Source organism: Silurus meridionalis, chromosome 11 (genome assembly GCF_014805685.1).
Source record: "Silurus meridionalis isolate SWU-2019-XX chromosome 11, ASM1480568v1, whole genome shotgun sequence".
NCBI lineage: Eukaryota > Metazoa > Chordata > Actinopteri > Siluriformes > Siluridae > Silurus > Silurus meridionalis.
Genome location: NC_060894.1, coordinates 2,557,227 through 2,583,855, shown reverse-complemented (window position 1 = coordinate 2,583,855; position 26,629 = coordinate 2,557,227). Strand labels below are relative to the sequence as shown.

General features: G+C 36.8%; 3 protein-coding genes across 3 annotated transcripts; 1 reads left to right on the top strand and 2 right to left on the bottom strand.

Moving 5' to 3' along the window:
* Window positions 1-1,276: 1,276 nt before the first annotated feature.
* On the top strand, window positions 1,277-2,849 carry LOC124393676 (phospholipase A2-like). The gene is made up of 4 exons (XM_046861651.1): window positions 1,277-1,435; window positions 1,551-1,698; window positions 2,346-2,479; window positions 2,596-2,849. The coding sequence occupies exons 1-4, from the start codon at window positions 1,384-1,386 to the stop codon at window positions 2,718-2,720; spliced, it is 459 nt and encodes a 152-aa protein (XP_046717607.1). The 5' UTR covers window positions 1,277-1,383; the 3' UTR covers window positions 2,721-2,849.
* Window positions 2,850-18,785: 15,936 nt separating this feature from the next.
* On the bottom strand, window positions 18,786-20,935 carry LOC124393631 (protein phosphatase 1 regulatory subunit 3C-B-like). The gene is made up of 3 exons (XM_046861577.1): window positions 20,781-20,935; window positions 20,620-20,672; window positions 18,786-20,150 (listed from the first exon to the last, which is right to left on the bottom strand). The coding sequence occupies exons 2-3, from the start codon at window positions 20,631-20,633 to the stop codon at window positions 19,283-19,285; spliced, it is 882 nt and encodes a 293-aa protein (XP_046717533.1). The 5' UTR covers window positions 20,634-20,672; window positions 20,781-20,935; the 3' UTR covers window positions 18,786-19,282.
* A 3,181-nt stretch (window positions 20,936-24,116) lies between these two features.
* Window positions 24,117-26,332, bottom strand: LOC124393597 (protein phosphatase 1 regulatory subunit 3C-B-like). The gene is made up of 3 exons (XM_046861515.1): window positions 26,176-26,332; window positions 26,012-26,058; window positions 24,117-25,459 (listed from the first exon to the last, which is right to left on the bottom strand). The coding sequence occupies exons 2-3, from the start codon at window positions 26,023-26,025 to the stop codon at window positions 24,541-24,543; spliced, it is 933 nt and encodes a 310-aa protein (XP_046717471.1). The 5' UTR covers window positions 26,026-26,058; window positions 26,176-26,332; the 3' UTR covers window positions 24,117-24,540.
* Window positions 26,333-26,629: the final 297 nt, after the last annotated feature.

The following is a 26,629-nucleotide window of genomic DNA, read 5'->3' as shown; positions in this document are numbered from 1 at the left end:
GTATTGATTATGCCCAGTGTTTGGGCAATGGTCTCTGATTACGTTCTATTTTTATCAGCTTTATTCTTGCCTATTTTTTTCCCTATAAACATTTCTTTATGTATCCAGAGCTATTAACTGTTTCAACAATTTATTTAATAGGGCACAACTTAGTCATATTCCAATTGTCAGATGTACATTACAGCGTGGTACCCAACCACCGGGCCGTGGAATAGCACCGGTCTGAGGGTCAATTGGTACCAGGCCGCACAGAAAGAATACATAACATACATTATTTCCGTTTTTATTTATTATCTGATTCTGAACGATGTTTTATTTTGGAAAATTACTGGATTCTCTCCACCACATCTGTCTATGACTCACTCTTGATGCAGGTCATGATGCCTTGGTCACATGACTTACCTCCATCCCTACCTTCTTAAAGGGGCTCCGGCCGCTAACACATAATACATTACTGCTAAATTCAAACCCCCAAGCGAGCAAAATGAACAAAAAACAACACAGTGGATTTACGTTTATTATTATATTTAGAAAATACCAGTTTTTATGGTCGTATCATTTTATTTTGTCTGTGGTCTGTGGCGCAAAAAAGGTTGGGGACCGCTGCAGTAGAGTGCAGGGAAATAAATTCTTTATATACTTGTAGGGTTAAAGGCTTTGCTCAAGGGCCCAAAAGTGGCATCTTGGTCATACTGGGGGCTCCATTAATAACCCAAAGCTACGACTTCCCCTACTGAATTGGTTTGGTGATGTGTTCTACACTGTTTCATACATTTACACAGGACTATCAGAAAATTAAAGATATGTTTTTCATCTTTTTCTTTAACCTCAAACCCAAATATTTTCATTATATAAGGCAAATATTTCATTTTAATCGTTTTCTATTATTTGATACAATTGTAAAAGTCAATTATATTCAAGACAATTATAAAAAAATAAATCACTGTTGTCTTTTCAATACATTTTTATTAGGAAACCGAATTACAAATTACTGTCTAATTGTTTATTTTTGCTTAAAATTTCTTCCACTGTGAACAAAAGTTCATGCCCCGAATGAAAATGAATGGTTATATAAATAAACGTATAAAACTTCATACTTTATAACAGCGTTTTATATCGCTGTAAAAAAAAAATAATGTAAAGAAATTATTTTTTTATTGTACATTTGTGCAAACAGAATTGGGAATTCAACAGTTCTTCACTATCATGTAAACAATCAGTAGTGGATAAAGGAGAATGTATCAGAGTTAATGTCAGAGTGGGATATTTTGAGTGGGTGGATGTCTGTCTGAAAGCACCAGGAAACATAGAATAGAATAAAGCTGGCAGTAACAAGACACAGGTGAGGATCATCAGTCGACTCGAATCTCTCGACAAGACCTGATGATGATCCTGTGCTCTGTCTTCTTTCTCCTGGTGCTCATCTTTAACACTGGTAAGTGCCATTGACTTTTATTTGAAACTGAATTAGAACAGCATGTAATCTCATGAAAGACTTGTACACAAATTCTTGTCTTAATGTGTGTGTGTGTGTGTGTGTGTTGATTCAGCTCATGCACTTTCCTACCTGGCACTGTGGCAGTTCCGAAACATGATAATCTGTAACATGCCTACAAGCTGGCCAATCCTGAGCTATGAAGACTACGGCTGCTACTGTGGCTTGGGAGGCTCTGGTACCCCTGTTGATGACTTGGACAGGTTGGAAAGCATCAGTTGTATTTCATATTTGCAATTGATGATCAATTGAACATAATAATGATAAAATCCTCAGATGTTAATAATAATAATAATAATAATAATAATAATAATAATAATAATACTGTTAGATTTTTATCATGCCCAAACAAAACTTCATTCTTGGAGATGTTTTCTATGTGATCATCGATGCCCATGGTGCCTTTTCTGATCAGGGAAGAATCACACAGCTCACAGTATGGCACATATGTTCTTTAGTTTAATGCAGATAACAGATAAGTGTGTGTGTGTGTGTGTGTGTGTGTGTGTGTGTGTGTATATATACACACATTGGGAAATTTTTTAAATATTTTTTTGTAAATGCAATGCGCTTCCGACCACATGAGCAAAGTATCACAAAATCCCAGTTGGTTATGTGCAGGAAACGTGATTGAGTAGCTCATCTCTTTTCTGGTCACCTGGTCCGAGTCGTTCGTTCTTGCATCACTAATGCCTTTATCTCACTTGTACAACTGAGCAGTTGAGGATTAGTTGTTCAAGTCTCTGCTTGGTGGGGATTGAATTTAAACTAAAGACCATCTAAACCAAATGTCAACCTCTCAACCACTGAGCTCTGACTGCTGTTACACAATTCTCTCCAATGCTTACAGATGCTGCCAGGTTCATGACCTCTGCTACGGTGAAGCTTTGAAGCTTAAATCATGCCGGTGGCTTATTGACAACCCTTACACAGAAAGCTACGCCTACGACTGTGACAAAAAGGCTAAGAAAGTCACCTGCAAGAGTAAGTGATTATTTGAAAAAGATTCAGCTTATGGAAATTTACAGAGTAGGTATAATTTTAAAAATTGCTTATTCTTATTAAATTAAATGTTGTTTTTTCTTTTTTCTCCTCTTCAGCAAAAAATGGGGTTTGTGAGATGTTCATATGCGAGTGTGACCGGAAGGCTGCCGAGTGCTTTGCTAGATCACAATACAATAAGCAATATAAGAGACTGCCTGAGGTTCGCTGCAAACAAAGATAACCGAGATCTGTTCTGTCATCACATATTGAGAAGTTTTGCAGTGAACCTTCCAAGATGAAATGACTGGCACATGCTTCATGTAGTTCCATCCTATATGTATTACATCTAATAAAACTGTTTCTAAAACTGCACAGGTATCTGCCTTGGGTTTATAAAGTCTCTCCAGGTGTAATTCAAGCATTAATTCAGCTTCAATAGAAAATTGTTTTCCCAGTCATGCAACTAAGCTGATGCATCAAAAAAGCTTTAGTTTACCAACGTTCTTGGACACCACTGCTAGTTTGGGCACTATTGCATATTGTAGACCATATTCACCGATTCCAATTAGAGCTTTTTGGTATTCGCTCATGGGGGAGTGGTAGCTCAGTGGTTAAGGTGGTGGGTTATTGATTGAAAAGTCAGTCGTTCAAGCCCCGCTATCGCCAAGCTTCCACTCTTGGGCCCTTAAACAAGGCCCTTAACCCTCTGTGCTCCAGGGGCTGACCCTGGGCTCTCACCCCAGCTTCCGAGTAAGCTGGGATATGCGAAGAACAAAATTTCACTGTGCTATAATGTATATGTGACAAATAAAGCCTATTCTATTCATACCAAGAGAATACAACCCTCAGCCGAACCATATTAGAGGCTCTGTTCCAATTACTGATCGATTAGAAATCAGTTGCTGCATGGATGATTTATAGAAATATAGTAAATGGTGCTTAGTGAACATAAAGCATCAGAAGAAAAGCTATTGGTTCTGCTACTACTACAGAAAGGAAACAGTGGATGGTGCTATAACACAGGAGATGAACTACTGACAGTCGTTACATGGTAGATTGTAATGCACTGAACATGCTGGAAGAAGCAACATGGTACAATATACACGATTTATTTATATATATTTATATATATATATATATATATATATATATATATATATATATATATATATATGTAGTATCTGACAAAAGTGACTTTAAAAGTGAAATTGACCTTGGACTTGTAAACCTGCAAAGCCACACGTCCTATTCTTCATGTTGATGTTTTTGTCTGCTTAGCAGGACCATACAATTTTGTGTATCTTGTATTAGCAGTTACAATTTGGTGCTTTGAATCCGATCCTCTCATACTGGCCATTGGATGTTCGAAATGCACCTCATGGTCAAGACTCTGAGGATTTGAGAATAATCATTATTGCTCTCCACAAAGGTGCTGAGGCTCTAAAAAGAACGGTAACCACAGAAAACAGTGTTACTGTACAGTGGTCAGGGTCACACAGAGGTTTTCCGAGACGGGTTCCACTCGGAACAGGTTGAGTCCTCGTGCTGTGCGTCAGGTTCGGACGCTGCTTCAAAAAACAGACGCATGAGTGCTGCAGCGTTGCTTTAGAGGTTGCAGAAGGTCCACTCGTCAGTGCTCAGACCACGTCAGTGCTACGCCACTCACTGCAACAAGTCGATTTGCATGACCATCGTCCCAGAAGGCGCTTTTTCTGAATCTGGCTCACAAAAAAAACCTGCAAAAAGTTTGCTGAATCACTTGAACCATGGCTTGTGGTCTGACGAGACTAAAATAAACATGTTTGGCTCAGATGCTGTCCAGCATGTGTGGCAACGCTCTGGTGAGATGAACCAAAAATTGCCTACAGTCAAGCATGGTGGTGGTAGCATCAGGGTCTGGGGATGCATGAGTGCTGCTGGTACTGGGGAGCTGCGGTTCATTGAGGGAAACATGGATTTCAACATGTACTGTGAGATTCTGAAGCTCAGTTAGAGGATGTGTTGTACAGTACATAGAACTGGCTTGATTGTCCAGCCCACTATATTTTGCTATTTTCAACTTCTTACGCCAATTAGCAGAGTAAGAACTAATAATGATGTCCTGTTCATAGCACCGAATCCACAGCTCATAGACCAGTATAGGGATTTCATTTCAATCTTATTTTGAGCTATAGAAATTGTTGTGTGGGAAATTTCTTTGGTGAAAGTGAAACAAAGAAAAAGGAAGAGAAACACCTGTGTGCACCTCTATATGAAGTGATGAGGGTCTGAAGGACCTCAGACATTTCCCAGCATTAAACACAAATCAATCTTGACACCATTAAAGTTCATTTTAGCATTTTTGTTATCCTTTTTTTTCCCCCACTGCCGGAATCCTTTAATACGTATTAGGAAAGAGTTTAGAGTTTTATGATGCCTATGACATCAGTGAAGCTTTCCAGCTTAATTCCAAACACATCTTCAATTTAAATTTTTTGCCCAAATATGGACATGAGCATGGTATGATGACCAGATAAAGGAAGTCCGTTATGCAAAATACGCTAGAACTGAACTCTGAGGAATTTGTCATCATACCAAGCAACGACTTGCTTGCAGAAAAAACTTCAGATAACAGTGACTTTATGCAACTTATCAGCTGCCAGATCGGTGACTGTACAGTATGTTATTATGTTCAGCATGACTGACATGAAAAATAAAGGACTCTCATGAAAACTGAAAAGTTATGAGATAAAATTCCAGCACCACCAAGCTGCCACTTCAAGACACAAGACATAAGGTAGCTAGACTGCATCAGCAAGATCTCTATAAGGTAAAGATTTCAAAGCAGTCTGGGGTTTCAAGATGTGCTGTTCAAGCTATTTGGAAAAACCAGCAAAGAAACAGGAAATGTTGAGGATGCATTGATAGGCCAAGAAAACTGAATGCAGAGGATGAAAGACACATCATGCCAAGTTCTTCTCAACAACAGATGTCTGGCAGTGCCATCGGAAATAAAAAATGGCTGAAACCTATTGGACCTAGAAAAGTCTGTCCAGAAGTATTTTTCATCGAAGAATTCTGTCCGTAAAACTATATGTAGAAACAATACTAAACTACTGAACTATGCATGAAAATCTTTTTTTGAAATATTTAGCTCTAGCAGGAAATTGTTTGCCGAAGGGCTGGAGAGGGATACATTAATGAGTGCAGCAGTGAAGCATGGTGGAGGTTTCCTTGCCAGTCTGCATTCATGCAAATGGTTTTGGAAATTTGGTCAGGATTAATGGTGTCCTCAGTGCTAAGAAATACAGGTGAATACTTATCTATCATGTAATATCATCATGGAGGACAAGGACTACAAACATACAGCCAAAATCATGAACTATCTTCAGCGTAGAGAACAACAAGGAGTCCTTGTAAAGAAATAATTAACACTTATTTTTGAGAGCATACTTTCTTTCCACAGCTGCCTAAATATTAAAATAATAAAAATAAAAAATAAATAAACGAATAAAGATATCCTGCTCCCTGCATCTAAAAAATATTTTTATTTTTGTTATTTATTTATTATTATTTTTTTCATTATATAAATATTCTGGATAAAATGTAAAGAAAATAAAATTATTTAAAGTATTCAAATAATTTGTAAATAAATAATTCAAAATAAAATAAAAAAAATCACTCTCTTTTAATTGGTTTACTATTTTAAACTTTTAATGATTGCATTTTTTTTTTTTTTATTAGAATCTTCATTAGACACCTACATGGTGTAACAAGGTTTATTAAAATACAGCAGGGCATGTGATGACTAGAAGTACAGAATTACATTATGTGTAAGTGTGCTACTTAGACTGGGCAGAAATCTGGTGAGTGTAAAAAAGTATTATGGTTCATATGGTTCATATTTTGGTTTTTATGTCAACAAAAAAAAAGCAAAACAAATTCCCAGGTACATTTTTAGACTCACAGCAACCCTGGCCAGGATCTGCTTACTGCAAATGAATAAAAACCATAGCTCAAATACAGTTAACAAAATCAAATAAAGCTGTGGCAAGAACATGAGTTACTATCATGGTTCTTGTGGGAGTGTGTGGTGTAATGGTTCTGAGGAAGTGGTAGTTTATTGGATAATTTGTACCCAGTTAGCCTTCTGATCAGAAGGTTGTGATTTTAAGTCTCAGGACCACCTAACTGCTACTTCTGGGCTCCTGAGCAAGGCCCTTAACCCTCAAGTCAATGGTTCTCTCAGAGTGTAACTAAAGAAAACTCTATATATATATATATGTGCAGAAGGAATGGAATGGACAAATCAACTGCATCCATTATTCACATAGCTTTCATAGATACATACTGCTTTTTTTTTAAGTAAGATTTAAGTATAGACTTATTCAAGTAGAAATGTAAAAAAAAGAGGGAGTCTTACTTTCATTAGAGTCATAAATATTCTTTTTTTAATTCAAATATGGTGGTGGTAGCATCATGGTCTGGGGATGCATGAGTGCTGCTGGTACTGGGGAGCTGCAGTTCATTGAGGGAAACATGGATTTAAACATGTACTGTGAGATTCTGAAGCTCAGTTAGAGGATGTGTTGTACAGTATATAGAACTGGCTTGATTGTCCAGCCCACCATATTTTGCTATTTTCAACTTCTTACGCCAATTAGCAGAGTATGAACTAATAATGATGTCCTGTTCATAGCACCGAATCCACAGCTCATAGACCTGCGTAGGGATTTAATTTCAATCTTATTTTGAGCTATAAAAATTGCAGTGTGGGAAATTTCTTTGGTGAATATAAGCAGGGGATTAGTACTTGTCAGTTACAGGAACGATCCATCTCATTTACCAGTGTCTGAGCCAAGATGACATCAATACACACTGTCATTATGATTGTTCAAATGTATCCAAAATGATACAACACACCTGATTCATTTTGTACTAAGCAGCAGACAGCTGACGTGACTCTAAGAGCAGAAGAACAAAAAAGAATGAACATTGCAATCCGGGTGTCAGAGGAATCCCACGGTCCAAGAGTAATTATATTAATATAGTATAATAACTTACATCATCATATTTCATACATTGCATTTCACAGCATATTCAAAAAGGACAGAAATAATGACATTTGCTAGTAAATATTTTGGGCAGCATCTTAGTTACATGTGTGACCTCTTATCTCAACTTACGTATTAAATTTTGCCCCGAAAATACATGGATATTATTTCAGCAAAAAAAAATCCAAGACTAAACAAACATGCAAGACGCTCTATAGCTGAACATTTTATCCTCCTGATCAAGCCCCGGTACTACTGGACTGTGAGAACGGAATGTTCTTTGTCTCCGTCCCAACCATAAAAGAATCCATGAATACATGACACTCCCGAATACAGAGTCACATGGACGTGTTACTCAAATCTTGTCTGTGTTACACCAGGCGAACTTGTATACCAAGTCTCCTGTGTGTGTGGAACAGATTACACATTTACACACATATTTTTTCTTCCTGAGTTTTTCTCAGTTGCTTTAGAGCTTATTTCTTGCATCATTCTTAATATTTTATATAGTTCTTTTGTCCATGTTCACAAACAGGATCGTCAAAATGTTTAGTCATGTTGTTAATATGCAAATTTTTAGCATTTCCTGAGGTAAACTTCGGTTTGGATTACAATGAAAAATTGTAAAATACACAAGGCTGAATTTTCTTCAGTATGAATTTCAACAGCACAAATGACTGTATGTGGGATATTGATTGCAGGACACCACACTTTTACTGTACTGTACTTGTGTTTTCGTTTGTTTTCTGGTTGTCCATCATTCTGCAGAAATTGTAATTCTGTGTTTCGCTCCGTCATCTATCGAAGGGTCACGAGATTCACCTTTGACCTGTTTTACATTCGCCTTCATTAGTGACGTTCGAGGTTCGTCTGCAAAATTCATCAATTCGAGACACATTTACAAAAAAAGGTTTTTCTCAGTTGCTTTGGATCGTTTCTCAGATCAGAGATGAAATTCTCAAAACTACTTGTTCCTCCACATCATTTAGTCACTTGTGCATAATTGTGTCATTTCTTGTTGCTTTGACCAAATTGTGAAAGCTTGCGTACATTCATTTAATAGATCGTGTACAAGTGGCTGCTGTTTCCTACATTATCAGTTGTTTATGTTCATGTTAATCAAAATATATTATACTGATTTCACCTTAATAGTTTTAAGCCCCAAAAACATCTCGGCATCAGTTCATTGTGTACGTCATTGAATGCAAAATGATTAAACCAGTCGTCAGAATCTGTCGTCTAAAATTTCTCTTAAACTTTTTATTTGTAAATGTGTTAAATTGATGAATTGTGCAGATGAATCTTAAGTCACTAATGAAGGTGAGTGAACGACATCAGATCAACCAATGATCAACCAGTTCTCTAAAACAGGGTCAAAGGTGAATCTTGTGAAACTTTATTTTGGCAACAGAGCAAAACAAAGATTTACAGTTTATAAAAATGGATGAAAAACCAAGAAACGAAGACACTTATACAGTACAGTAAAAATGTGACTCCTGTATGGTCTCTTGCAGTCAATATAAATCAAATATGCAATCAAATAAATAAATTTGTTGCTATTGAAATTTAGATGCCGTACAAAATAAAATTTTAGTCATAATTTTTTCAGTCAAACCGTAGTTTATAACAAGAAATGCTGAAACTGTGTGCCATCATACTGAAAACATTTTGACAATCCTGTTTTGAACAATGACAAAGGGAATGGCATGTTTATTGACACAAAACGTTTTGAGAAAAGTTCAGGCTTTTGCAAAGAAATCCAATGTTTTGTGATGTTTGTACAAATTGTTTGGAGAAATGCATCAGTTTGCAAATATCAAGGATGATTGGAGAAATGCTCCAAAACAACTGAGAAAAACTGTAAGCATTCAAAATTTGTTCAAACAAGAAACTGCTTTTCTGATGTGCACAAGTGATGACATGATGTGGAGGTTCAACACGTAGTTTTGGGAATTTCATTTCAGATTTGAGAAACGATCCAAAGCAACTGAGAAAAAACTTTTACTGTTGAAAAACCCAAAAAGAGATTACTGGAATTACCAAAATGGTAATAATCTAATAATCTGTTCTTTTTTACCCAGAAGGTTTAGGTTCAACCCCACAAACAAAGATAGATCCAATTATCCTCAACCTCCAATACCTTTATGGTTGGAAAAAGCACTCAACACAACCCAAATTATTCCTGTAACTAGGTTGCAAAATAAAACATCCCTGAAGCTGTATCGTGGTTTGGGTTTGATCCAGCACTAATACATAAATCAACACATTAACAGTCAGAAGCAAAATGTTTAGAAAAAAAAAAAGAGGTAAAATTTACACTAAATAAATGCAACATAAATTTCTTAAGGGTTTGTTCTCTACCAAGATCTTATTTATTTATTCATTTTTATATCTCTAGAATTGACGAATGATTCTTGACAATTTAAGCTTTCTCAAATCATTAATCCATCCATTGAATTGATCCACCTTGATGCCTTTTCTTCTAGATAGAGTTCTTTTCAATCAACCACTCCTGCCACTGATGGCTTCAAATAAACAGAACTGGAAAATCCATGAGGTCACTGTAAAGGTTTCCACTGAAGACCCAGGATTTGGAGTGTAGTTAATATAAACACTGGTTTAGGGCTGCAGTGGCCATGAACAGTTTTGCACTCAAGTGTCCATCGGTAAAGGTTTATAAGTTGATAACCTCATTGATGATGAAAATACAGGTATAATAAATACACATTTGGTGTCACCAAAATGAGGATGGTTTTGTCCCCATATTGTGTCAGGTGGTTTTTCCCTCCCCACTGTCTTCTAAAATGCTTATTAGGAATAAACTTAGAAGGAGAAATTTATGAATTCAAAAATCATATTTGCAATCAATTTCTCTGTAATTTCTCTGAAGTAAATTAGAAAATCATGTCAAAAAAGAGAAAAGAATGAGTTGTTTCTTGTAAAGGTTGCGTTTTCCTAATAACAACATTTCCTGTCTACAAGTCTAAAAGGAGTTCCAATAAAATTTTGGATCATCAACTACAGCCAACATGCAAGACTACCATGGCATTTGAATTTGCTTCCAACATGGAAAATCACAGCTTGTGGAAAAATACATCATTCCAAGTGGTAATTATAAAACTTTACTGGTGTTCATGTGTTTTTACCTCATCATCACGATCCTTCAAAGTGGATTTACGGTAGTTAAAAGCAGGATATCTCTTGGACTGTGCTGTGGTCTGGAAAAGCTGCTTTTTTTTACGTCTCTGTGCATAAATTACAAAAGATCATCTTACCCGTAATGCTACAGACTTTATTGCAAAAGTTTTCCATTAATTGTCAGTTAGATTTTAATTTGTTAGTAAAAATAACAGAAGTACACCAACACTACATCATGATTTTCTTAACTATGTCAGTATGAGTTCGAATGAAACGTCTCTATTGCCTTGACCTTGATTCAATCCTGAAATTGGAGTGACAGTTTGAAAATACAAATTGCCTCACGTTTTTTTGAACTTTGCAGAAATAAATGTGTAAAAAGCTTATGTAAGAGCTTATGTAACAGTCTTCTTGGAAAAAAGGTTGAACCTGAAGTCAGCAGGAGGGTTAGGACAGAGCCAGGCATGCCTGCTATGAAAAATAAACCATACACCAATGGAAATGCTTAATTCCCATGCAGAATGCGAACATTATGTAAATTATTGCTTAATTATACATTTGGTGCCAAAACCTGTTTCAGGAGATGATTAGTTTTCAGTTACAGTTAAAGGATTTTTATTTTTGTAGAAACCTGTAACTGGGAAGTTATCCAATTAGAACGTATTTAGAAAACTGAACTGCTTAACCATCAAGACTTTTAAGCATGTATATTTCCTTTGTTGGATTTATCAAAGCCAGATTTGCCAAGTTCCATTTTTGCAAAAACATTGTCTTCTACTAGAAACTTCTATGTAGAGTTCTGCAAGTGTTATCAGACCAAAGAATCATGTAAACAGTGAGAATGATAAGAAATCTCACATAATGTATGAGGAAGCTTCTTTTCTAAAAGCACCAGCTGCTATTTTCCTTCTTATGGTCCACGATGTCCAAAAACTTTTATGTCTTTACAAAAATCTTGACCAATGACTGTTTGAAATGTAGAATCAGATCCATTAAAATTGTAAATGAACCACAACTATAAAATCCAGACTGTTGAGCACATTTATTTAATAATTTTCTAACTATGTATTGGTACCTGGTGAGAGGTAAGTACACTTCTTCTTTGTTCTGGCACCGAGGTGGTGGAATGAACTTCCTCTAGATGCAGAGTCCCTGATTATCTTCAAGCGACGATTGAAGACTTACCTCTTCCTGAAACACTTAAATTAGCACTTTTCAGGTTTGCTTTGTAGAATTCAAGAGTTATATTTATATTAAGTTTGTAATCTTGCGTACCAGTGTAGATTTATTCATTACTAGAGACTCAAAGCACTTTTGTACTTCGCTCTGGATAAGGGCGTCTGCTAAATGCCGCAAATGTAAATGTACCAGAGGAAGCGGTCTCTCAGGGGTTAAGACCAACTGATCGGAGTTTAAATCCCAGGACCACCGACGCTACTGCTCCTGGGCCCTTGCGCAAGGCCCTTAACTCACAACTGCTCAGTTGCACAAATCACAGACGACATCTGTTAAAATAACACAAATGTAAATAAATAACGCTCTTTCAACATGCATTTCTTTTGTTCCTTGATCTGTCCACTCACAAAACAGATCAGGTTTAACATTCTTTATTGCCCTATTTGTTGTTTAATTATTTATACTTATCTATAGCTATAAATAAAGACTAACAGGCAATATCACAAAATTTTGGAGCTTAATCAGCTTGAATTTGATCTGTGTATTTGAATGACTAGATTGAAGATTCATTTAGCTTCTCATTGCACATACAGTGAGCAGCAACAGACAAGCAAAGTCAATAAGATTGATCGCCTTGTTACAATGGCAAAGGTCAAGGTATAACTTATATTAGGAAAAAACTGAGCGGTCCGTTTTTAAAGTTGATGTGTTAGAAGCAGGAAAAATGGGCAAGTGCAAGGATCTGAGTTCCAACTTTTCCAAAACAGCAAATCTTGCAAGATGTTCCCAAAATGAAAGGGTTAGTACCTACTATAAATGGTCCAAGGAAGGACAGCTGACAAGCTGGCGACAAGGTCATTGATGCTTAAAGACAGCTGGTCATGCTCTCACTGATGTGTGTGTAGAGGTTCATATATGCAGAGCAGTCAGAGTAACCATGCTAACTCCTGTACACCACTCCAGTCTCCGACAATGGTACAAGATTCAAAACTAGAAACATGGAGCAATGGAAGACAGTGGTGTAGTCTGATTAACCATGATTTCTTTTGTACCTGGGTGCGTGAGCACCAGGATGCATCAAGAGAACAAAGCAAGCTAATGGAGAGAGTTTGATGCTCTGGGAGATGTTCTGCTGAGAAACCTGGGATTTTACTTAGACATGTTCTACCTACCTAAACATTGTTAAAAGTCACAATGTTTTTAAAGCTGGTCTGTGGTTTTTTTGCACTCTGTGGACAGATGAGTCCACATTTGATCTCTATCAATAGAACTTATTTGAGACAGATAACAGTAAAGAAAACTTTGGCAGACTCCCTCACTCCCACAGTCAAAGATAAAAATTTCAAGTTTGGGGTTGTTTTAGAGCAGGAAAGGTTGAAAACTTCTTCTGGAAAGTAAAAGGAATCCTGAACCAACATGGCAACCATTCCATACAACTCATTGGAACTGACTTCTCAATACAAGAAGACGATAAGTCGAAGTGTACGTCCGAGCATTATTTAGAGAGCAAACAGTCGTCTGGAGTGTTAATGAACTGCTCTGGGATGAACTGGATCACAAGAAAGAAACCTCCAACTAGTAAAGAGCACCTTTGGTGAGTTTTACAAAAGGCAAAGTATTTTAGCTGAATGTTTCAATAAATGAACTGTCCTCAGGCTAAGAATGTGTAAAGCTGGTATTCATGCTAAGTGGAATAAAGTGGAACATCTGGACATTTAATGATTTGTTTGGTCAGAGTAAATCCTCATACTATAACACCAACTATATTAGTGGTCAAAATTCTAGGCTTATACCTGAAACAGTAGAGGTAATAGGACAAGCAACACAACAATTAAAAAGCCTTTGCACTGAAATGTAAACAACAGTCAGACAGGTAGCAACACATCAGTCATCAGAGTGAATGCCACACCCACATACTGGCTAAGATATGTTTATATTTCAGCTGGAAAACATGCACACACTAGTCAGGACCAGTAAAGTGGTTGGAAAGAAATGCAGCTTATGAATGAATTGCTTTTATTTAATTAAGGAAACATACTCTGACGCTTGACTTGCTTTTGAGTTCACATGTCTATCAGCTCCAGTAATATAATTCACTGTCACAAAGTAGCCTAACAGTGATTAGATTTAGATCTCAAAGGGAAAAGACCAACCAAGGAAAAACACTTAAAGGAAACCCAGTCAAAGGGGAATTTTTGGGGTTTTTCCCAGAAAGCCAAACCAACCATGGTGCTTCGTGCAGGTTCTTTTTGTTTCAATGCAACGAATTTTACATTGGCATTCAGACAGTTCGTTTCTCCACACATTAAGCTGAAATACTTTGCCATGCCTCTTGTAAAACCCACCAAAGATGTTCTTACTAGTCTGAGATTTCGTGTTCATGGCAAAGCAGCAAAATAAGATTTAGGTGCCGTGACTAGGAAGGCCATTCCATAAAAGATATCACTCCAGATTACTATTTGCTCTCTGAATAACACTTGCAGAGCTTGGGCTTACACTTCAGCTCTTGTCTTGTTTTTTTTCATGTCCAAGTCGTTTGCAATGAGCCGCAGTCCAGACGGAATTGCATAGTGCTGAAGTATGGAATGGAGCCATGTTGGTTCAGGATTCCATTCACTTTCTGGAATAAGTCTTCAACCTTCCCTGCTTTAAAACAACCCCAAACTATTAGGCTTACATCTCCATGTGTGACTGTGGGGGTGAAGCAGTCTGCTAACATCTTCTCTACTGTTGTACGTCTCACAGAAAATCTTCTGAAAGCCAAAAGGTCCAAACTGGACGCAACTTTCTTACAGCCATTCACTGTCCAATTCTTCCGTGTAATTCTTTTTACCTTGTTTTGTTAAAACAGTAAATACTTTTTTAACATATGCATATTTTAATAAATTAAATTATAAATATTCAATTTGACCTCAATAGAGTGAAAAGCTTCGCAGTCTTGAGCTTTCATTGTGTACTTCACAATGTTGTGATTCACCTTGCCAGAGAGAGCAAGCAGTTGGCTGGAGTGTTACCTATCTATATCTTTAGCTATTTATAATTTTACAAAATTTATATATAATTGTTTTGATTTTTAATCTTTTTTGAATAGATACATTGTGAAAACTGCCTCTTTGTCTGTTAAAAAGATTTTGATGTAAAATTACTTGCTACATTTAGTGGATATCACATACATTATATCTCCTTCCTGCTCTGCTAGTCTGCTAGAAAACATGGTATGAGTCATATTTGTTTCTAAAAAATAGTTCCCACATTACCTATTTTGGAAATCGTTCAGCAGAAAAGCAAATGAAATCGATGTGCGATCTCAAATGCTGATGAGAATGAGGTATTTTATAAACTTGGCTACAGAGATCGAGTCACTTTATAATCACAGACACCACATTATTGTGTTTGTTTTTCTAGAACATCACAAAATCTTGGAGCTTCATCAGCCCCAATTTGATTGCCACTGTGAAATTAAATGACCAGTTTATAGTATGACATTGAAGAATTGAAGATGATGACGAATAGTGAATTCTTTAATACTATGAGTGATGAGTGATGCTTATCTGGGCAACAGGATGGACTAAGAGAAGAAGGCAATCTAATGAAGAGAGGATGGAGCTCTGGGAGATGTTCTGCTGAGAAAAAATGGCAATCTCATTTAGACACATACCCCCTTAGTTAAACAATGCTTTGGACCGAGGCGGTTTCAACAGCTGGTCAGTTTATATTTGCCTGTTCAGTTAATGCTGTTTGTTTTTTTGCTAAGCCACTGAGACTGTGAATATTTTTTCGTGGTTCTTCAGGTTTGGCTTAAACCCCATCAGCATAAGACGACATGCATGTTCCTTTTGTTTCTATGAAACAATCTATGTAAAAATGCAAAAACACAAGAATTGGACAGTAAATGACTTGAAGAATGTTCCGTGGAGTCTAAATTTGAGGGCAAACAACAGAGAAGATATTAATGAATTGCCTCACCTCCACAGTCAAACTTACATCCAAGCTTTGTAAGCATTATTTAGAGAGCAAACGTTCACCTGGAGTGCTATCTATCATGAAATGGCCTGCCAAGTCACTGGACCTAAATCCTATTGAACTGCTCTGGGATGAACTGGATCACAAAGTCAAAGAGATTTCCAAATAGTGAAGAACACCTTTTTTTATTAAAAGGCATGGAAAAGTCAGCTGAAATGTTTGGAGAAACTTTATTTCAATCATTAACTCCCAAATTCATCCTATTTTTTAAAAACTTTAAGAAATTTTTCCAATACAGTATAGGACTCCATATTTTAGAATTGTAACTCTATACAGTAAAAAGCTTGGAGATCTTCAGCTTTTATTGTGTCCTCACCATGCCAGACACAACAGAGAGCAATCAACTAGCTCAATCTATCTATATCTATAGCTATATCTATATATTAATAAATATAATTGTACAAAATCTTACAATTGAGATGTCATTGGTTTAACAGTAGACCTGGTGATTTGCAGTGCTTTTTATTATTATTTTTTTATCTTTTCTGAATTGACACATTTTGTAAACCGTCTCTTAGATAGATAGTGCCTCTTTGTCTGGTTAAAATATTCTGAAGTGATAATATTTGCTATATTTAGGTGCTTATCACCGTATATCTACTTTCCGCACTGCTAGAAAACTTGGTACGAGTCATATTTCTTTTTAAACAATAGTCAACACATTGCCTATTTTCGAAGTTGTTTTTAGCAGGAAAGCAAACAAATCGATGTGCGATCCTGAAGGCTGATTAATATGAGGTATTATATAAAGTCGGCCACAGAGATTGAGTCACTTTATTATTCAGACACCACATTATTGTGTTGTTTTCCTTAATATATTTACATTTCCAGTGTGGATCTCATAAAATCCGGAATCATTTACCGATACATGCTGTGAAATAAATAAATGTGACTAAATGACCACATGTGACTCAAACAAACGGTGATATATGGATAGGATCCTATGCTCAAGAATTCTTCAATGATTTCTTAAGGCTTCTTTAGCTAATTAAAGGTATAATAATTGCATAATTACCAGCTTGAAATAAAAAAAAATAACATTTTCTATTAATGAATATACATATAAAACATTCAGACAGGTGAATATCCTCACAGGTCATTTCACACCTGCAGCTGCAGTAATGATCTGCCTCAGTACACCCAGCTCACAGCAAGCCAAAGACCCTCACAGCTTGTAATTGGCTAATCTTAATGTTGATGTTTGGTACCTAAACAGATGGTTCTCTGATATACAGGTGCACAAAACTCGAGAGAGACATACATCTGTCTCAGTCTCTTACTGACTGACTCACACAGGGAAAATGAAGCAGGCAGAACTAACATCTGCAGGCTGTCTGGATGTCTGGATGTTTTTTCTCCCTTTTAGATCCTATCTAAGCAGAATTCATTGAACATGGATGATGGAAATGAGAATGGGGCAATATACAAAAAGCAAACCACCAATGCATGCTAGCTTTAGTAGTTAGCACTGGTAAAATGTGATCGCTGAATTCCTGTTCTTTGGCCTACTCAGGGTTTTAATGCTAATCTCAGAAGAAATGAGGGATCTAAGCCTTATAGAAAGATGGACCATTTTTCGGTAGCATTGGCCGTTTATTACGGGTCAGGAGCGCCAATGTTTTTCCCCCTATCAACTGCTATTCTTCTGAGTTTTAGTTTTTCTTATTCAATAGTTTCATCCACTGTTGCTGTCCCACTGAAATGTGTTGCCAGATCCAGGACTGAATGACACTTAGGATTCCAGACCGTCCTGAACATTAGGGCAAGACAAGATCAGGACATTATAGACCAACAGCTCTGTCCCAAGGGTTATTTATCTGTTCCATGTTGCTATTCAAGTACAAAAACATTAATTGAAAAAATCGAATCCATATAGGGTTATTGTCAGTTGTTATAAACCTTTTTAGAAGGTCCTTAGCTTTCAGGTGTTTCAGGGAATCCTTTATGTGAAACTTGTAAAAATTATTCCCTAAAAGATTAATTATATAACACAAAAATGTGTAATATTTATGGATTTTAGGCGATTAAATGTAGCACTTTATTTTAGATACACAATAAAGGCAAAGATTTGCCCGACCATTAGATTAGTATGTGCCTTTTGAACATCCCATTCCCTATTTACTGTTATCATTAACCTCCACTTTTCTTGGAAGATGTTCCACTAGATTTTGTATGAGATTAGTGGTCACTCAGTCAAGTTAGTAAAGTCAGATACCTAGAGTACAATTATATCAAAGATGTTCAGTTGGGTTGAGGTCAGTGGTTTACTTGTGCATGGGGCATTGTCATGCTGGAACAGCTTTGGTTCTCCATTCAAAGACACCCCTACAATTGTGTGCCTCCAGTTTTTCTAACAAACATTTGAGAACAAACTACAAACATTTACTTTGGGGAGGTGGTAGCTTGGCATTTAAGGCTTTGAACCCTGGCTCAGGTCATGAGTTCAAATCCCAGCCACATCAAACTACGACTCCTGGGTTCTTGAGCAAGGCCCTCAACCCCATAGCTGCTCAGTTTTATGATGCGATAAACATGTCACTCTTGATAAGTAAAACATAGATGGAAAAGTCAAGTCTCCCAATATTTTAGTTGATATAATACATTATCATTTATGGCATTTGGCGGACACCCACTTACAACTGAGCAGGGAGGGTTAAGGGACTTGCTTAAGGGCCCAGCAGTGTCAGCTTGGTGGTGGTGGGATTTGAACTGATCCAAAGTCTGATGCCTCAACCACTGAGCTACCACTGTAGCTCCACTAGGAAGCTGATGTGGAAATTTGATATCAGTGAAAAATTGTTGATATTTACACTCTGAATGATGCACCTCCAGGCTTTTCTATCAGCATTAAAGGCAGGTTCTTACAACCCATCCCATAATATTTCTTGTTGTCTACGAACGAATGCAAAGACAAAAACGAAGACATTCTCACAAAACCGTGTTTGTATCTGAATGTTTATTTAACAGTCTTAAAAAATTATCAATGAATATACATTTACAAGATTTTCAAACTGTTATATGACATAAATGACACTAGCCAGTTCATATCTGCAGGTACATCCATGATCTGTCTTAGTGCAATGAGCTCACAGGAAGTAAAAGTCTCTCACAGCTTGAAATAGACTAACTTTGATAAAGTGCTAACAATTCATCTGAGCTACAGGAATAGAGTGCTTAGGACTGAAAATCCATCTCACTGTCTCACCAATGACTCAACACTTACTCACAAGGACAGAACATGCTCATGCATGACTGTGTCTGTCTGTCTGTCTGTCTGTCTGTCTGTCTGTCTGTCTGTCTGTCTGTCTGTCTGTCAGTCTGTCTGTCTGCCTGTCTGTCTTTTCACCATTAGATTCCATTTTAGCAAAATACATCAAACATGGATGAAAATTACAAGGAACCAACATAAACAGAAACCACCACATGTGCTAGTTTAGCTAAGACTTCTCATCCTTTGCAAAACTGGAACATTTCTATGGGGTAGTGATTGTGGTATTTGAGAATTTTTTGGCTTCAAGGGTTTTTTCTTAAGCAAGTGCACTTGTTCCGAATTCGAATCTTCTACTAGGATTCGATAGTTCCGTCCATTGTTGCTGTCCCACAGAAGCATGTTGCTAGACCCAGGACGGAATGTCACACAAAACTCCAGACGATCCTGTACATTTGGACAGGACAAAAGAGGAATGTTAAAGACAAACAGTTCTGTTTCGGAGCTTTCGTTCTGTTGGACAGGGGTACACTGGATGTCCTGGTGGCTCCTCCATGAGTCATATGTGATGCGAATATGTACAGCTTTCTCAGGACTGATGTTGCACACCCGCACTTTTCCGAATAGCGATCCACTTCCCAAGCTGCAACTCTCCAGACGCACCTGAGATTTTTCCAGACTTTCAAGGAAGGATGGTAAATCGGCATATGGCTGAGGGAAGCCCAACCGGAGACAAAGCTTTCGGCTCTGTGCAGGTGACTCAGTCTTTACACTTGCAGGAGAACGCTCCTCCACATCGGATATCTGGGGATCAGAATTGAAGATCCGGACTGCAGTAAGCTCCAGTCCTTTAGCATCTGCGAATACCACTTGTTTCTTCTTCTTGAGAATCCCACAAGAGCTCGTACAGTTTAAGGCACTTACAGGAGAGGAGGAAAACTGTGGAGATCGAGAAGCTTTGGATCGGGAAGAATCGCAGGTGTTTGATCGAATAAGAGCTCGATGGGATCTATGTGTGGACATTCCCAAAAGTTGTCCAACTGGAGGATGGCGATTCAGGCACATATGCATGGCCAGGTCCACTGGCATGACTCTGATTGGAGAGGAAAATAAAGACATTAGAGCAATCTTACACTGAAGGGAGGATTAGTTACAATTCTTTGAACCTTGAACCTTATAAACTGCTGTCAGTACACTATATATTAATATATAGTACAGTAAAATATACTATATATATATTTACTGTATTCTACCATATACCTATTCCCTTCAAAGTTCTTTTATATTCTTGAAATTGTTCTTACGAGTTTTTGTTTGCTTTATAAACCATGACTAATGCAAACTATTCTGCTCAACATTGTCAATTCTAGCAGCTGTTCTAGTTGCCAAGCACCGAAAAGTAAAAGCACCATGTCTTGTGTTACCCTTGTTTTAACAAGTTATCGCATGTCTGATATTACTGTAAGTACAAAGTGTTCCTAAAGAGCTGAACCAGGGATGCCAGAGACAGTAAAAAGACACCTCTATAGTGAATGAACACAATTCATGCTAAAAATACTTACTTGGCAGCATTCATTTGTCCGTGTGGAAAATGAGTCTTCTCGATGGAGTTGCACTGAAAAGAAAAATCCATAAATAAATTTCATTGTGGTGCAGAAAAAAATCAACAACACAATGCAGTTCTAAAGAAAACAACCAACGGCAACGATAAAAAAGACCTTACCTAATGCTTTTACTTTGCTTTGGCCACAATGCAGTCTTCTGTACGTGTTTTTACCCTGTTAGTCCTATGCAAAAAGACGAATACACGAGCCGTCTAACGTTGCTTTGTTTGGTCTGAAAGAAACTCTCACTATGCCACAGTATTATGGGTGTTACTCGACAAGCTTTAACGCCTTCAGAAACGTTCCACACTACGCTGTGACTCCTCCCTGTACAAGAGATTAGAATAGGTCATGTAGGGGAACTGCTTTGAGAAAATTTCATATATCAAGATATATAATGTTAGCATATGTAATATCTTTATCAGTGTAAAGAGATAAAAAAAATTCTATAGCTAAAAAAATGATGTATCATAAGAATGTGTGAATGTCGACATCTAAAAGATGTATTGGACACCATAAATTAGATTAAATGATGTGAAATTTTCTATACTTCATGTTGGTCCACATATTAATGTATAATTCAAACTATTTCCTGCAGTACACTGTCAGTAGACTAGACAAAAGTATTAAGATGCCTAATTTAGCCAACTATATGTGGTTCTTTGGTGAATGTTGACAAATTTGGGGGCATACAATTGTATAGGACGTCATTCAAACTTGGAGACCCAAACCTGATCCAGGGCACAAAGCCAGCTCAATGAAGATATGCTTTACATGGGTCTCAATTCTAGCCTGAATATTTGGTGACCTATATGCCTGTTTACCCATTCTGAATCTGCCTGCTGATACAGTATTTCTGCCAATGCATTTATTAAATCTGTTGTAATCTGTAGTATGAAGAAATAAAGAAATAATATTGTTTTTTTCATGGCTGTAGTATACAATTGTGTTCAACAGTATAGTGTAGTTTAGTCTAGTATAGTAGAGTATAATGTATTATAGTACACAATAGTATATGATAATATAGTACAGTACAGTATATTATAGTATAGAACAGTGTATTATAATATAGTATAGTATAGTAGAGTATAATATAATATAGTATAGTACAGTACAGTGTAGTGTAGTAATATAGTATAGTATAGTAGAGTATAATATAATATAGTATAGTACAGTACAGTATAGTATGGTAATATAGTATAGTATAGTAGAGTATAATATAGTAGAGTATTATATGGTAGAGTATAATAATAATATAGTATAGTACATATAGTATAGTATAGTATAGTAGAGTATAGTAATATTGTATAGTAGAGTATAGTAATATAGTATAGTATAGTAGAGTATTATATAATATAGTAGACCCTAGTACAGTACAATACAGTAGAGTATAGTATAGTAGAGTATAATATAGTAGAGTATTATATAGTAGAGTATAATAATAATATAGTATAGTACAGTATAGTATAGTATAGTAGAGTATAGTAATATAGTATAGTATAGTAGAGTATTATATAATATAGTAGACCCTAGTACAGTACAATACAGTAGAGTATAGTATAATATAGTATAGCACAGTATAGTAGAGTATAGTAATATAGTATAGTAGAGTATAGTATAGTACAATATAGTATAGTAGAGTATAGTACAGTATAGTATAGTAGTATACTATAATATAGTATAGTATAGTACAATATAGTATAATAGAGTATAGTATAACATAGTACAGTGTAGTACGGTGTGGTATAATATAGTAGACCCTAGTACAGTACTGTACAGTAGAGTATAGTATAATATAGTATAATGCAGTATAGTAGAGTATAATATAGTATAGTATAATATAGTACAGTTCATTATAGCACAGTACAGTAGATTATAGTATAATGTATTATCATACAATATAGTATAAGTGTCAGTTCTAGATTTAATACCAGTATACCATTAATATAACATAACATAGCATTATAGAATATAGAATACGACAGCATAATACACTAAATGATCAAAAGTATGTGTTCGTTGCATCCATATGTCGTTCTTTCCCTGAACTATTCCCAAACTTTGGATGCACACACTTGTCCAGAATGTCTCTGTTTGCTGCACAATTACATTTTTGAGTTTTGAAAGAACTCTTCAACCCCACTGAACACCTTTAGGAAGAATCGGAACTGAATAAGCACTAATCCCATGGCCATGTTTCAAAATCTAGTGAAAAGTTGAGGCTTTTATAATAGCAAAAGAAAAAAAACTCAAGAAATCCATGTACATATTGATATTAGGTCATCTGTCTACAAACTATTAGCCATATAGTGTATAGTGATGTCAATATTAAATATTATGAAATATTATGAAATATTATAACACGTTATATAACAGTGATGTCAAACTTAACCCCCACACAACCCCCGGACTCTTCCGGCCCATCATATCCTGCTTACGGGGAAATATCAGATTTCTAATATAACTGGAAAAGTTTGACTATTTGGGCATGGCATAGTTTCCACACTTCATCGCTAAAATAATGCCCCATCTCCACCTACAGGCTGCTCGAAGGCTCTGCAAACTTTTACATTTACGAAATTTGGCAGACGGCCTTACAGAGACTTACAGTTATATCTTTTATACAACTGAGCAGTTGGGCCCAGCAGTTGGTGGCTTGATGGTGGCTTGGTAGTGCTGGGATTTGAATTCATGACCTTCTGATCAGAAGTCCAACATCTTATACACTGAGGTACCACCTCGCACAACTTCATTTCCACCTGTTTCCTGTCAGTCTTATTTACTAAAATGATGCCCATCTTTGGCCCTCTACTTTAGACCCTCTACTTGGCGATAGCTTTGTGGTTTGAAGGTCATGGGTTCAAATACCAGCCACACCAAGCTACCACTTTTGGGCCCTTGAGCAAGGCCCTTAACCCCATAGCTGCTCAGTTGTATGAATTAGATCAGTGTAAGTCACTCTAGATGCTAAATACTCAAGTGTAAGTGTAAAAACTTAAAAAAAACACTTACAGAAAGTGTAAATACTTACTACGTATTTAAAGTTTGGGTCCCGTCTATGATTGATTTTCACACCATTGATATATAAAAAGGTACTGTGAAACTTTGAATTGGATTGTGAAAGTAAAAAAGTTTCTGTATTTCAGATGACATCCATTACAGTTTAGAGACATTATCCTCATCGATCTAGTAGGAAGCTAAAGGAAGGAACTATAGAGCACATGGTAAAAGTAGTAAAAGGAAAATTTATATTTATTCACAGTCCTGCTGGGGATTTCTGTAACTGGAATCAAACAAATGAAAAATCGAATCAAATAAAACCTTGAATCTTGATTTCTGCTGAACACTCTTTTTTTCCATCAAAAATAAAGCCACATTTAAAAAATGCTCTCGCTAAAGTTCTTGTTTTTTTTCGGAGGAATGCTAGCATCAAATAAATAGTTCTTCTCCCAAAGTCAGGTTTTTATCAGAATTCAGGTTTATTTCGCAGTCAAAAATCATGACATAATAAATATGTATAAATAAAATGACATTAAATAAATAGATATAAATAAATAACAAACAGTTACAAGTCACCTCACAGCTGAGGCTAATGATCAGTGGCTAATGCTGAAGATCAACTTCACTGGAAGTGAAGGGTGGCTTTGATGAGCAAATGATGATGTTTGGCATCAGGAGAGATGCTCATCTGATTTCAAAGTACACAAAGCTCCAGAGAAACATCTGTTTCAGTCTCTCATCACTGACTTGTCACTGACTCACTGACAAGTTGGAAAATGTCATCATAATTGATGATGTTGAAAATGACAAGGGACCGATATACACAAAATCTCACCACTCATCCGAGAACAAATTGTCCGCATTATTCAAATCAGAAGATTAATAAATCTTTGGGATAATATTTTCTTGCCTACCCAAGGTCTTCATCATGTCCATGGGGTACATGAATGAGCTAAAACTTTTTGACTTATACAAAGCAGGACTATTTCTAGTGGGCAATGATTTGGGGCTTTGAAAGTTTTGTGGCGTTAAGGGTATTTTCTCAGATGAGGATGCTTCTTCTGAGTTCACATCCTCCACTAGGATTTGATAATTTTGTCCACCATTATTGTCCCACAGAAGCATGTTGCTAGATCCAGGACGGAACGTCACGCAGAACTCCAGCCGATCCTGAACACTGGGACTGGAAGAAACAGGAACATTGAAGAAAAACAGTTCTGTCTCGGAGTTCTCAGTATCCTGTTGGATCAGGGTACATGGGATGTCCTGGTGGCTCCTCCATGAGTCGTATGTGATGCGAATATTCACAGCTTTCTCCGAATTGACATTGCACACCCTGACCTTTCCGAACAGCGTTCCGTACATCAAGCTGCAACTCTCCAGACAAACTAGAGATTTTTTCATTCTTTCATGGAATGATGGTAAATCAGCAGATGGCTGAGCGAACCCCAACCGGAGACGCTTTCTGCTCTGCACAGATGGAGGTTCCTTGACAGGCTCCTCCACATCGGATGCCGGGGGATCGGTATTGAAGATCCGGATTGCAGTAAGGGAGAGTCCTTTATCATCTGCGAATACAACTCGTTTCTTCTTCTTGAGAGTCCCACAAGGGCTCGTACACTTCAGGACGCTCACAGGAGAAGGAGGAATCTGGGGAGATCTAGCAGCTCTGGATCGCAGAGAATCGTAAACGCTAGGCTTAGAAAGAGCTTGGTGGGATTTAAGTGTGGACAAAAGTTGTTCCACTCTTGGATGGTGATTCAGGTACATATGCATGGTCAGGTTCACTGGCATGGCTCTGATTGGGGGAGAAAAGAAAATTATATTAGAGCAATTGCATAACAAAGAAGGGAGTGGCTATAATTCTTTGATTAGCATACATGTAAAGGTCGAGTAGAGAAGTGTGTATGCCCTCACGAAAAAAATAAAAAGATGATGCATCAATTAATTTTTACCAAAATAAAAAGAATTTCACAGGTGCTCTTAATTCAATCAATGATGTTTTCAATTCAATACAAAAAATGCTAAATCAGTGAAAAACTCTATTTCCTTCACTGCATTAAAAACTATTCTTTGTCAATTTGGCTTTCATTTCTTTTTTCAATTCTCAATTGCAACTTTTTTCACTCAACGTTATGTCAATTATTGCAGATAAAGTGTCCCTTTAAACAATTCCCAACAACCTCTAACTATTTAGTTGCCAGGTGCCTGAAGGTAATAAATCCAGACATGCAGACAGTGCTTCACCCATCTTAACATGTCTAAACTGATGAATCAAAAGCTCTAGATATTATGCATCGAGGAAAGGTGGAAAGAATACATTAATTTGGCACAATTCTCATTGACTTACTTGGCAGCGCTCATCCTTCAGCTTGCAAAAATGTATCGGTCCTCCCACTGTCCAATGAAAAGAAAATGCAAATGTAAATTCAACAAATACTAAAACCAAATAATGCTTATTAAAATATCTGACTATGTTAGATACCAAAATAATGTAACGTATAAGCCACTCACCTCAACGTCTGTTCTGTGCACTTTGATTTGATCGTCTGAATTTGACTTGTGACTTGTACCCAGTTAAGTCCTATTGAAACACTAGTACTGAGCATTTCAGCCCAGTGTTTTGTATCCTTTGCAAGCGTCACACCGCATTCCACGTGATCGTGGGTGTTTCATAATGAGCTGAAACACCTTGTTGCAGCCTGATCTGCATTGTAACTCCACCCTGGCAAAGAGTTTAAAGAATGTTCTCACTAGAAGGTAAATGCACTGTATATTGACATGCTGAATTGTTGCCAGGTAACCAGGAATACTAACATGGTAGAAACAAAATCAGCTGGCAGCAGAAAAATGTTTTGTACTTTAACACGCATGATAATCGGTTTGAAATATGTTTGAACCGCCTTGAAGTTACGTCAATAACATACAAAAAAAACTATCCTCAGACTGCAGCAGCAAAAAAAAGTGT

Excerpts from the sequence above, each read along its gene's own strand:
- LOC124393676 (XM_046861651.1), top strand. The coding sequence starts at position 1,384 with ATGATGATCCTGTGCTCTGTCTTCTTTCTCCTGGTGCTCATCTTTAAC. Across the intron at positions 1,436-1,550 it reads GGTGCTCATCTTTAACACTG|CTCATGCACTTTCCTACCTG; the intron begins GTAAGTGCCATT and ends GTGTTGATTCAG. Across the intron at positions 1,699-2,345 it reads CCTGTTGATGACTTGGACAG|ATGCTGCCAGGTTCATGACC; the intron begins GTTGGAAAGCAT and ends CAATGCTTACAG.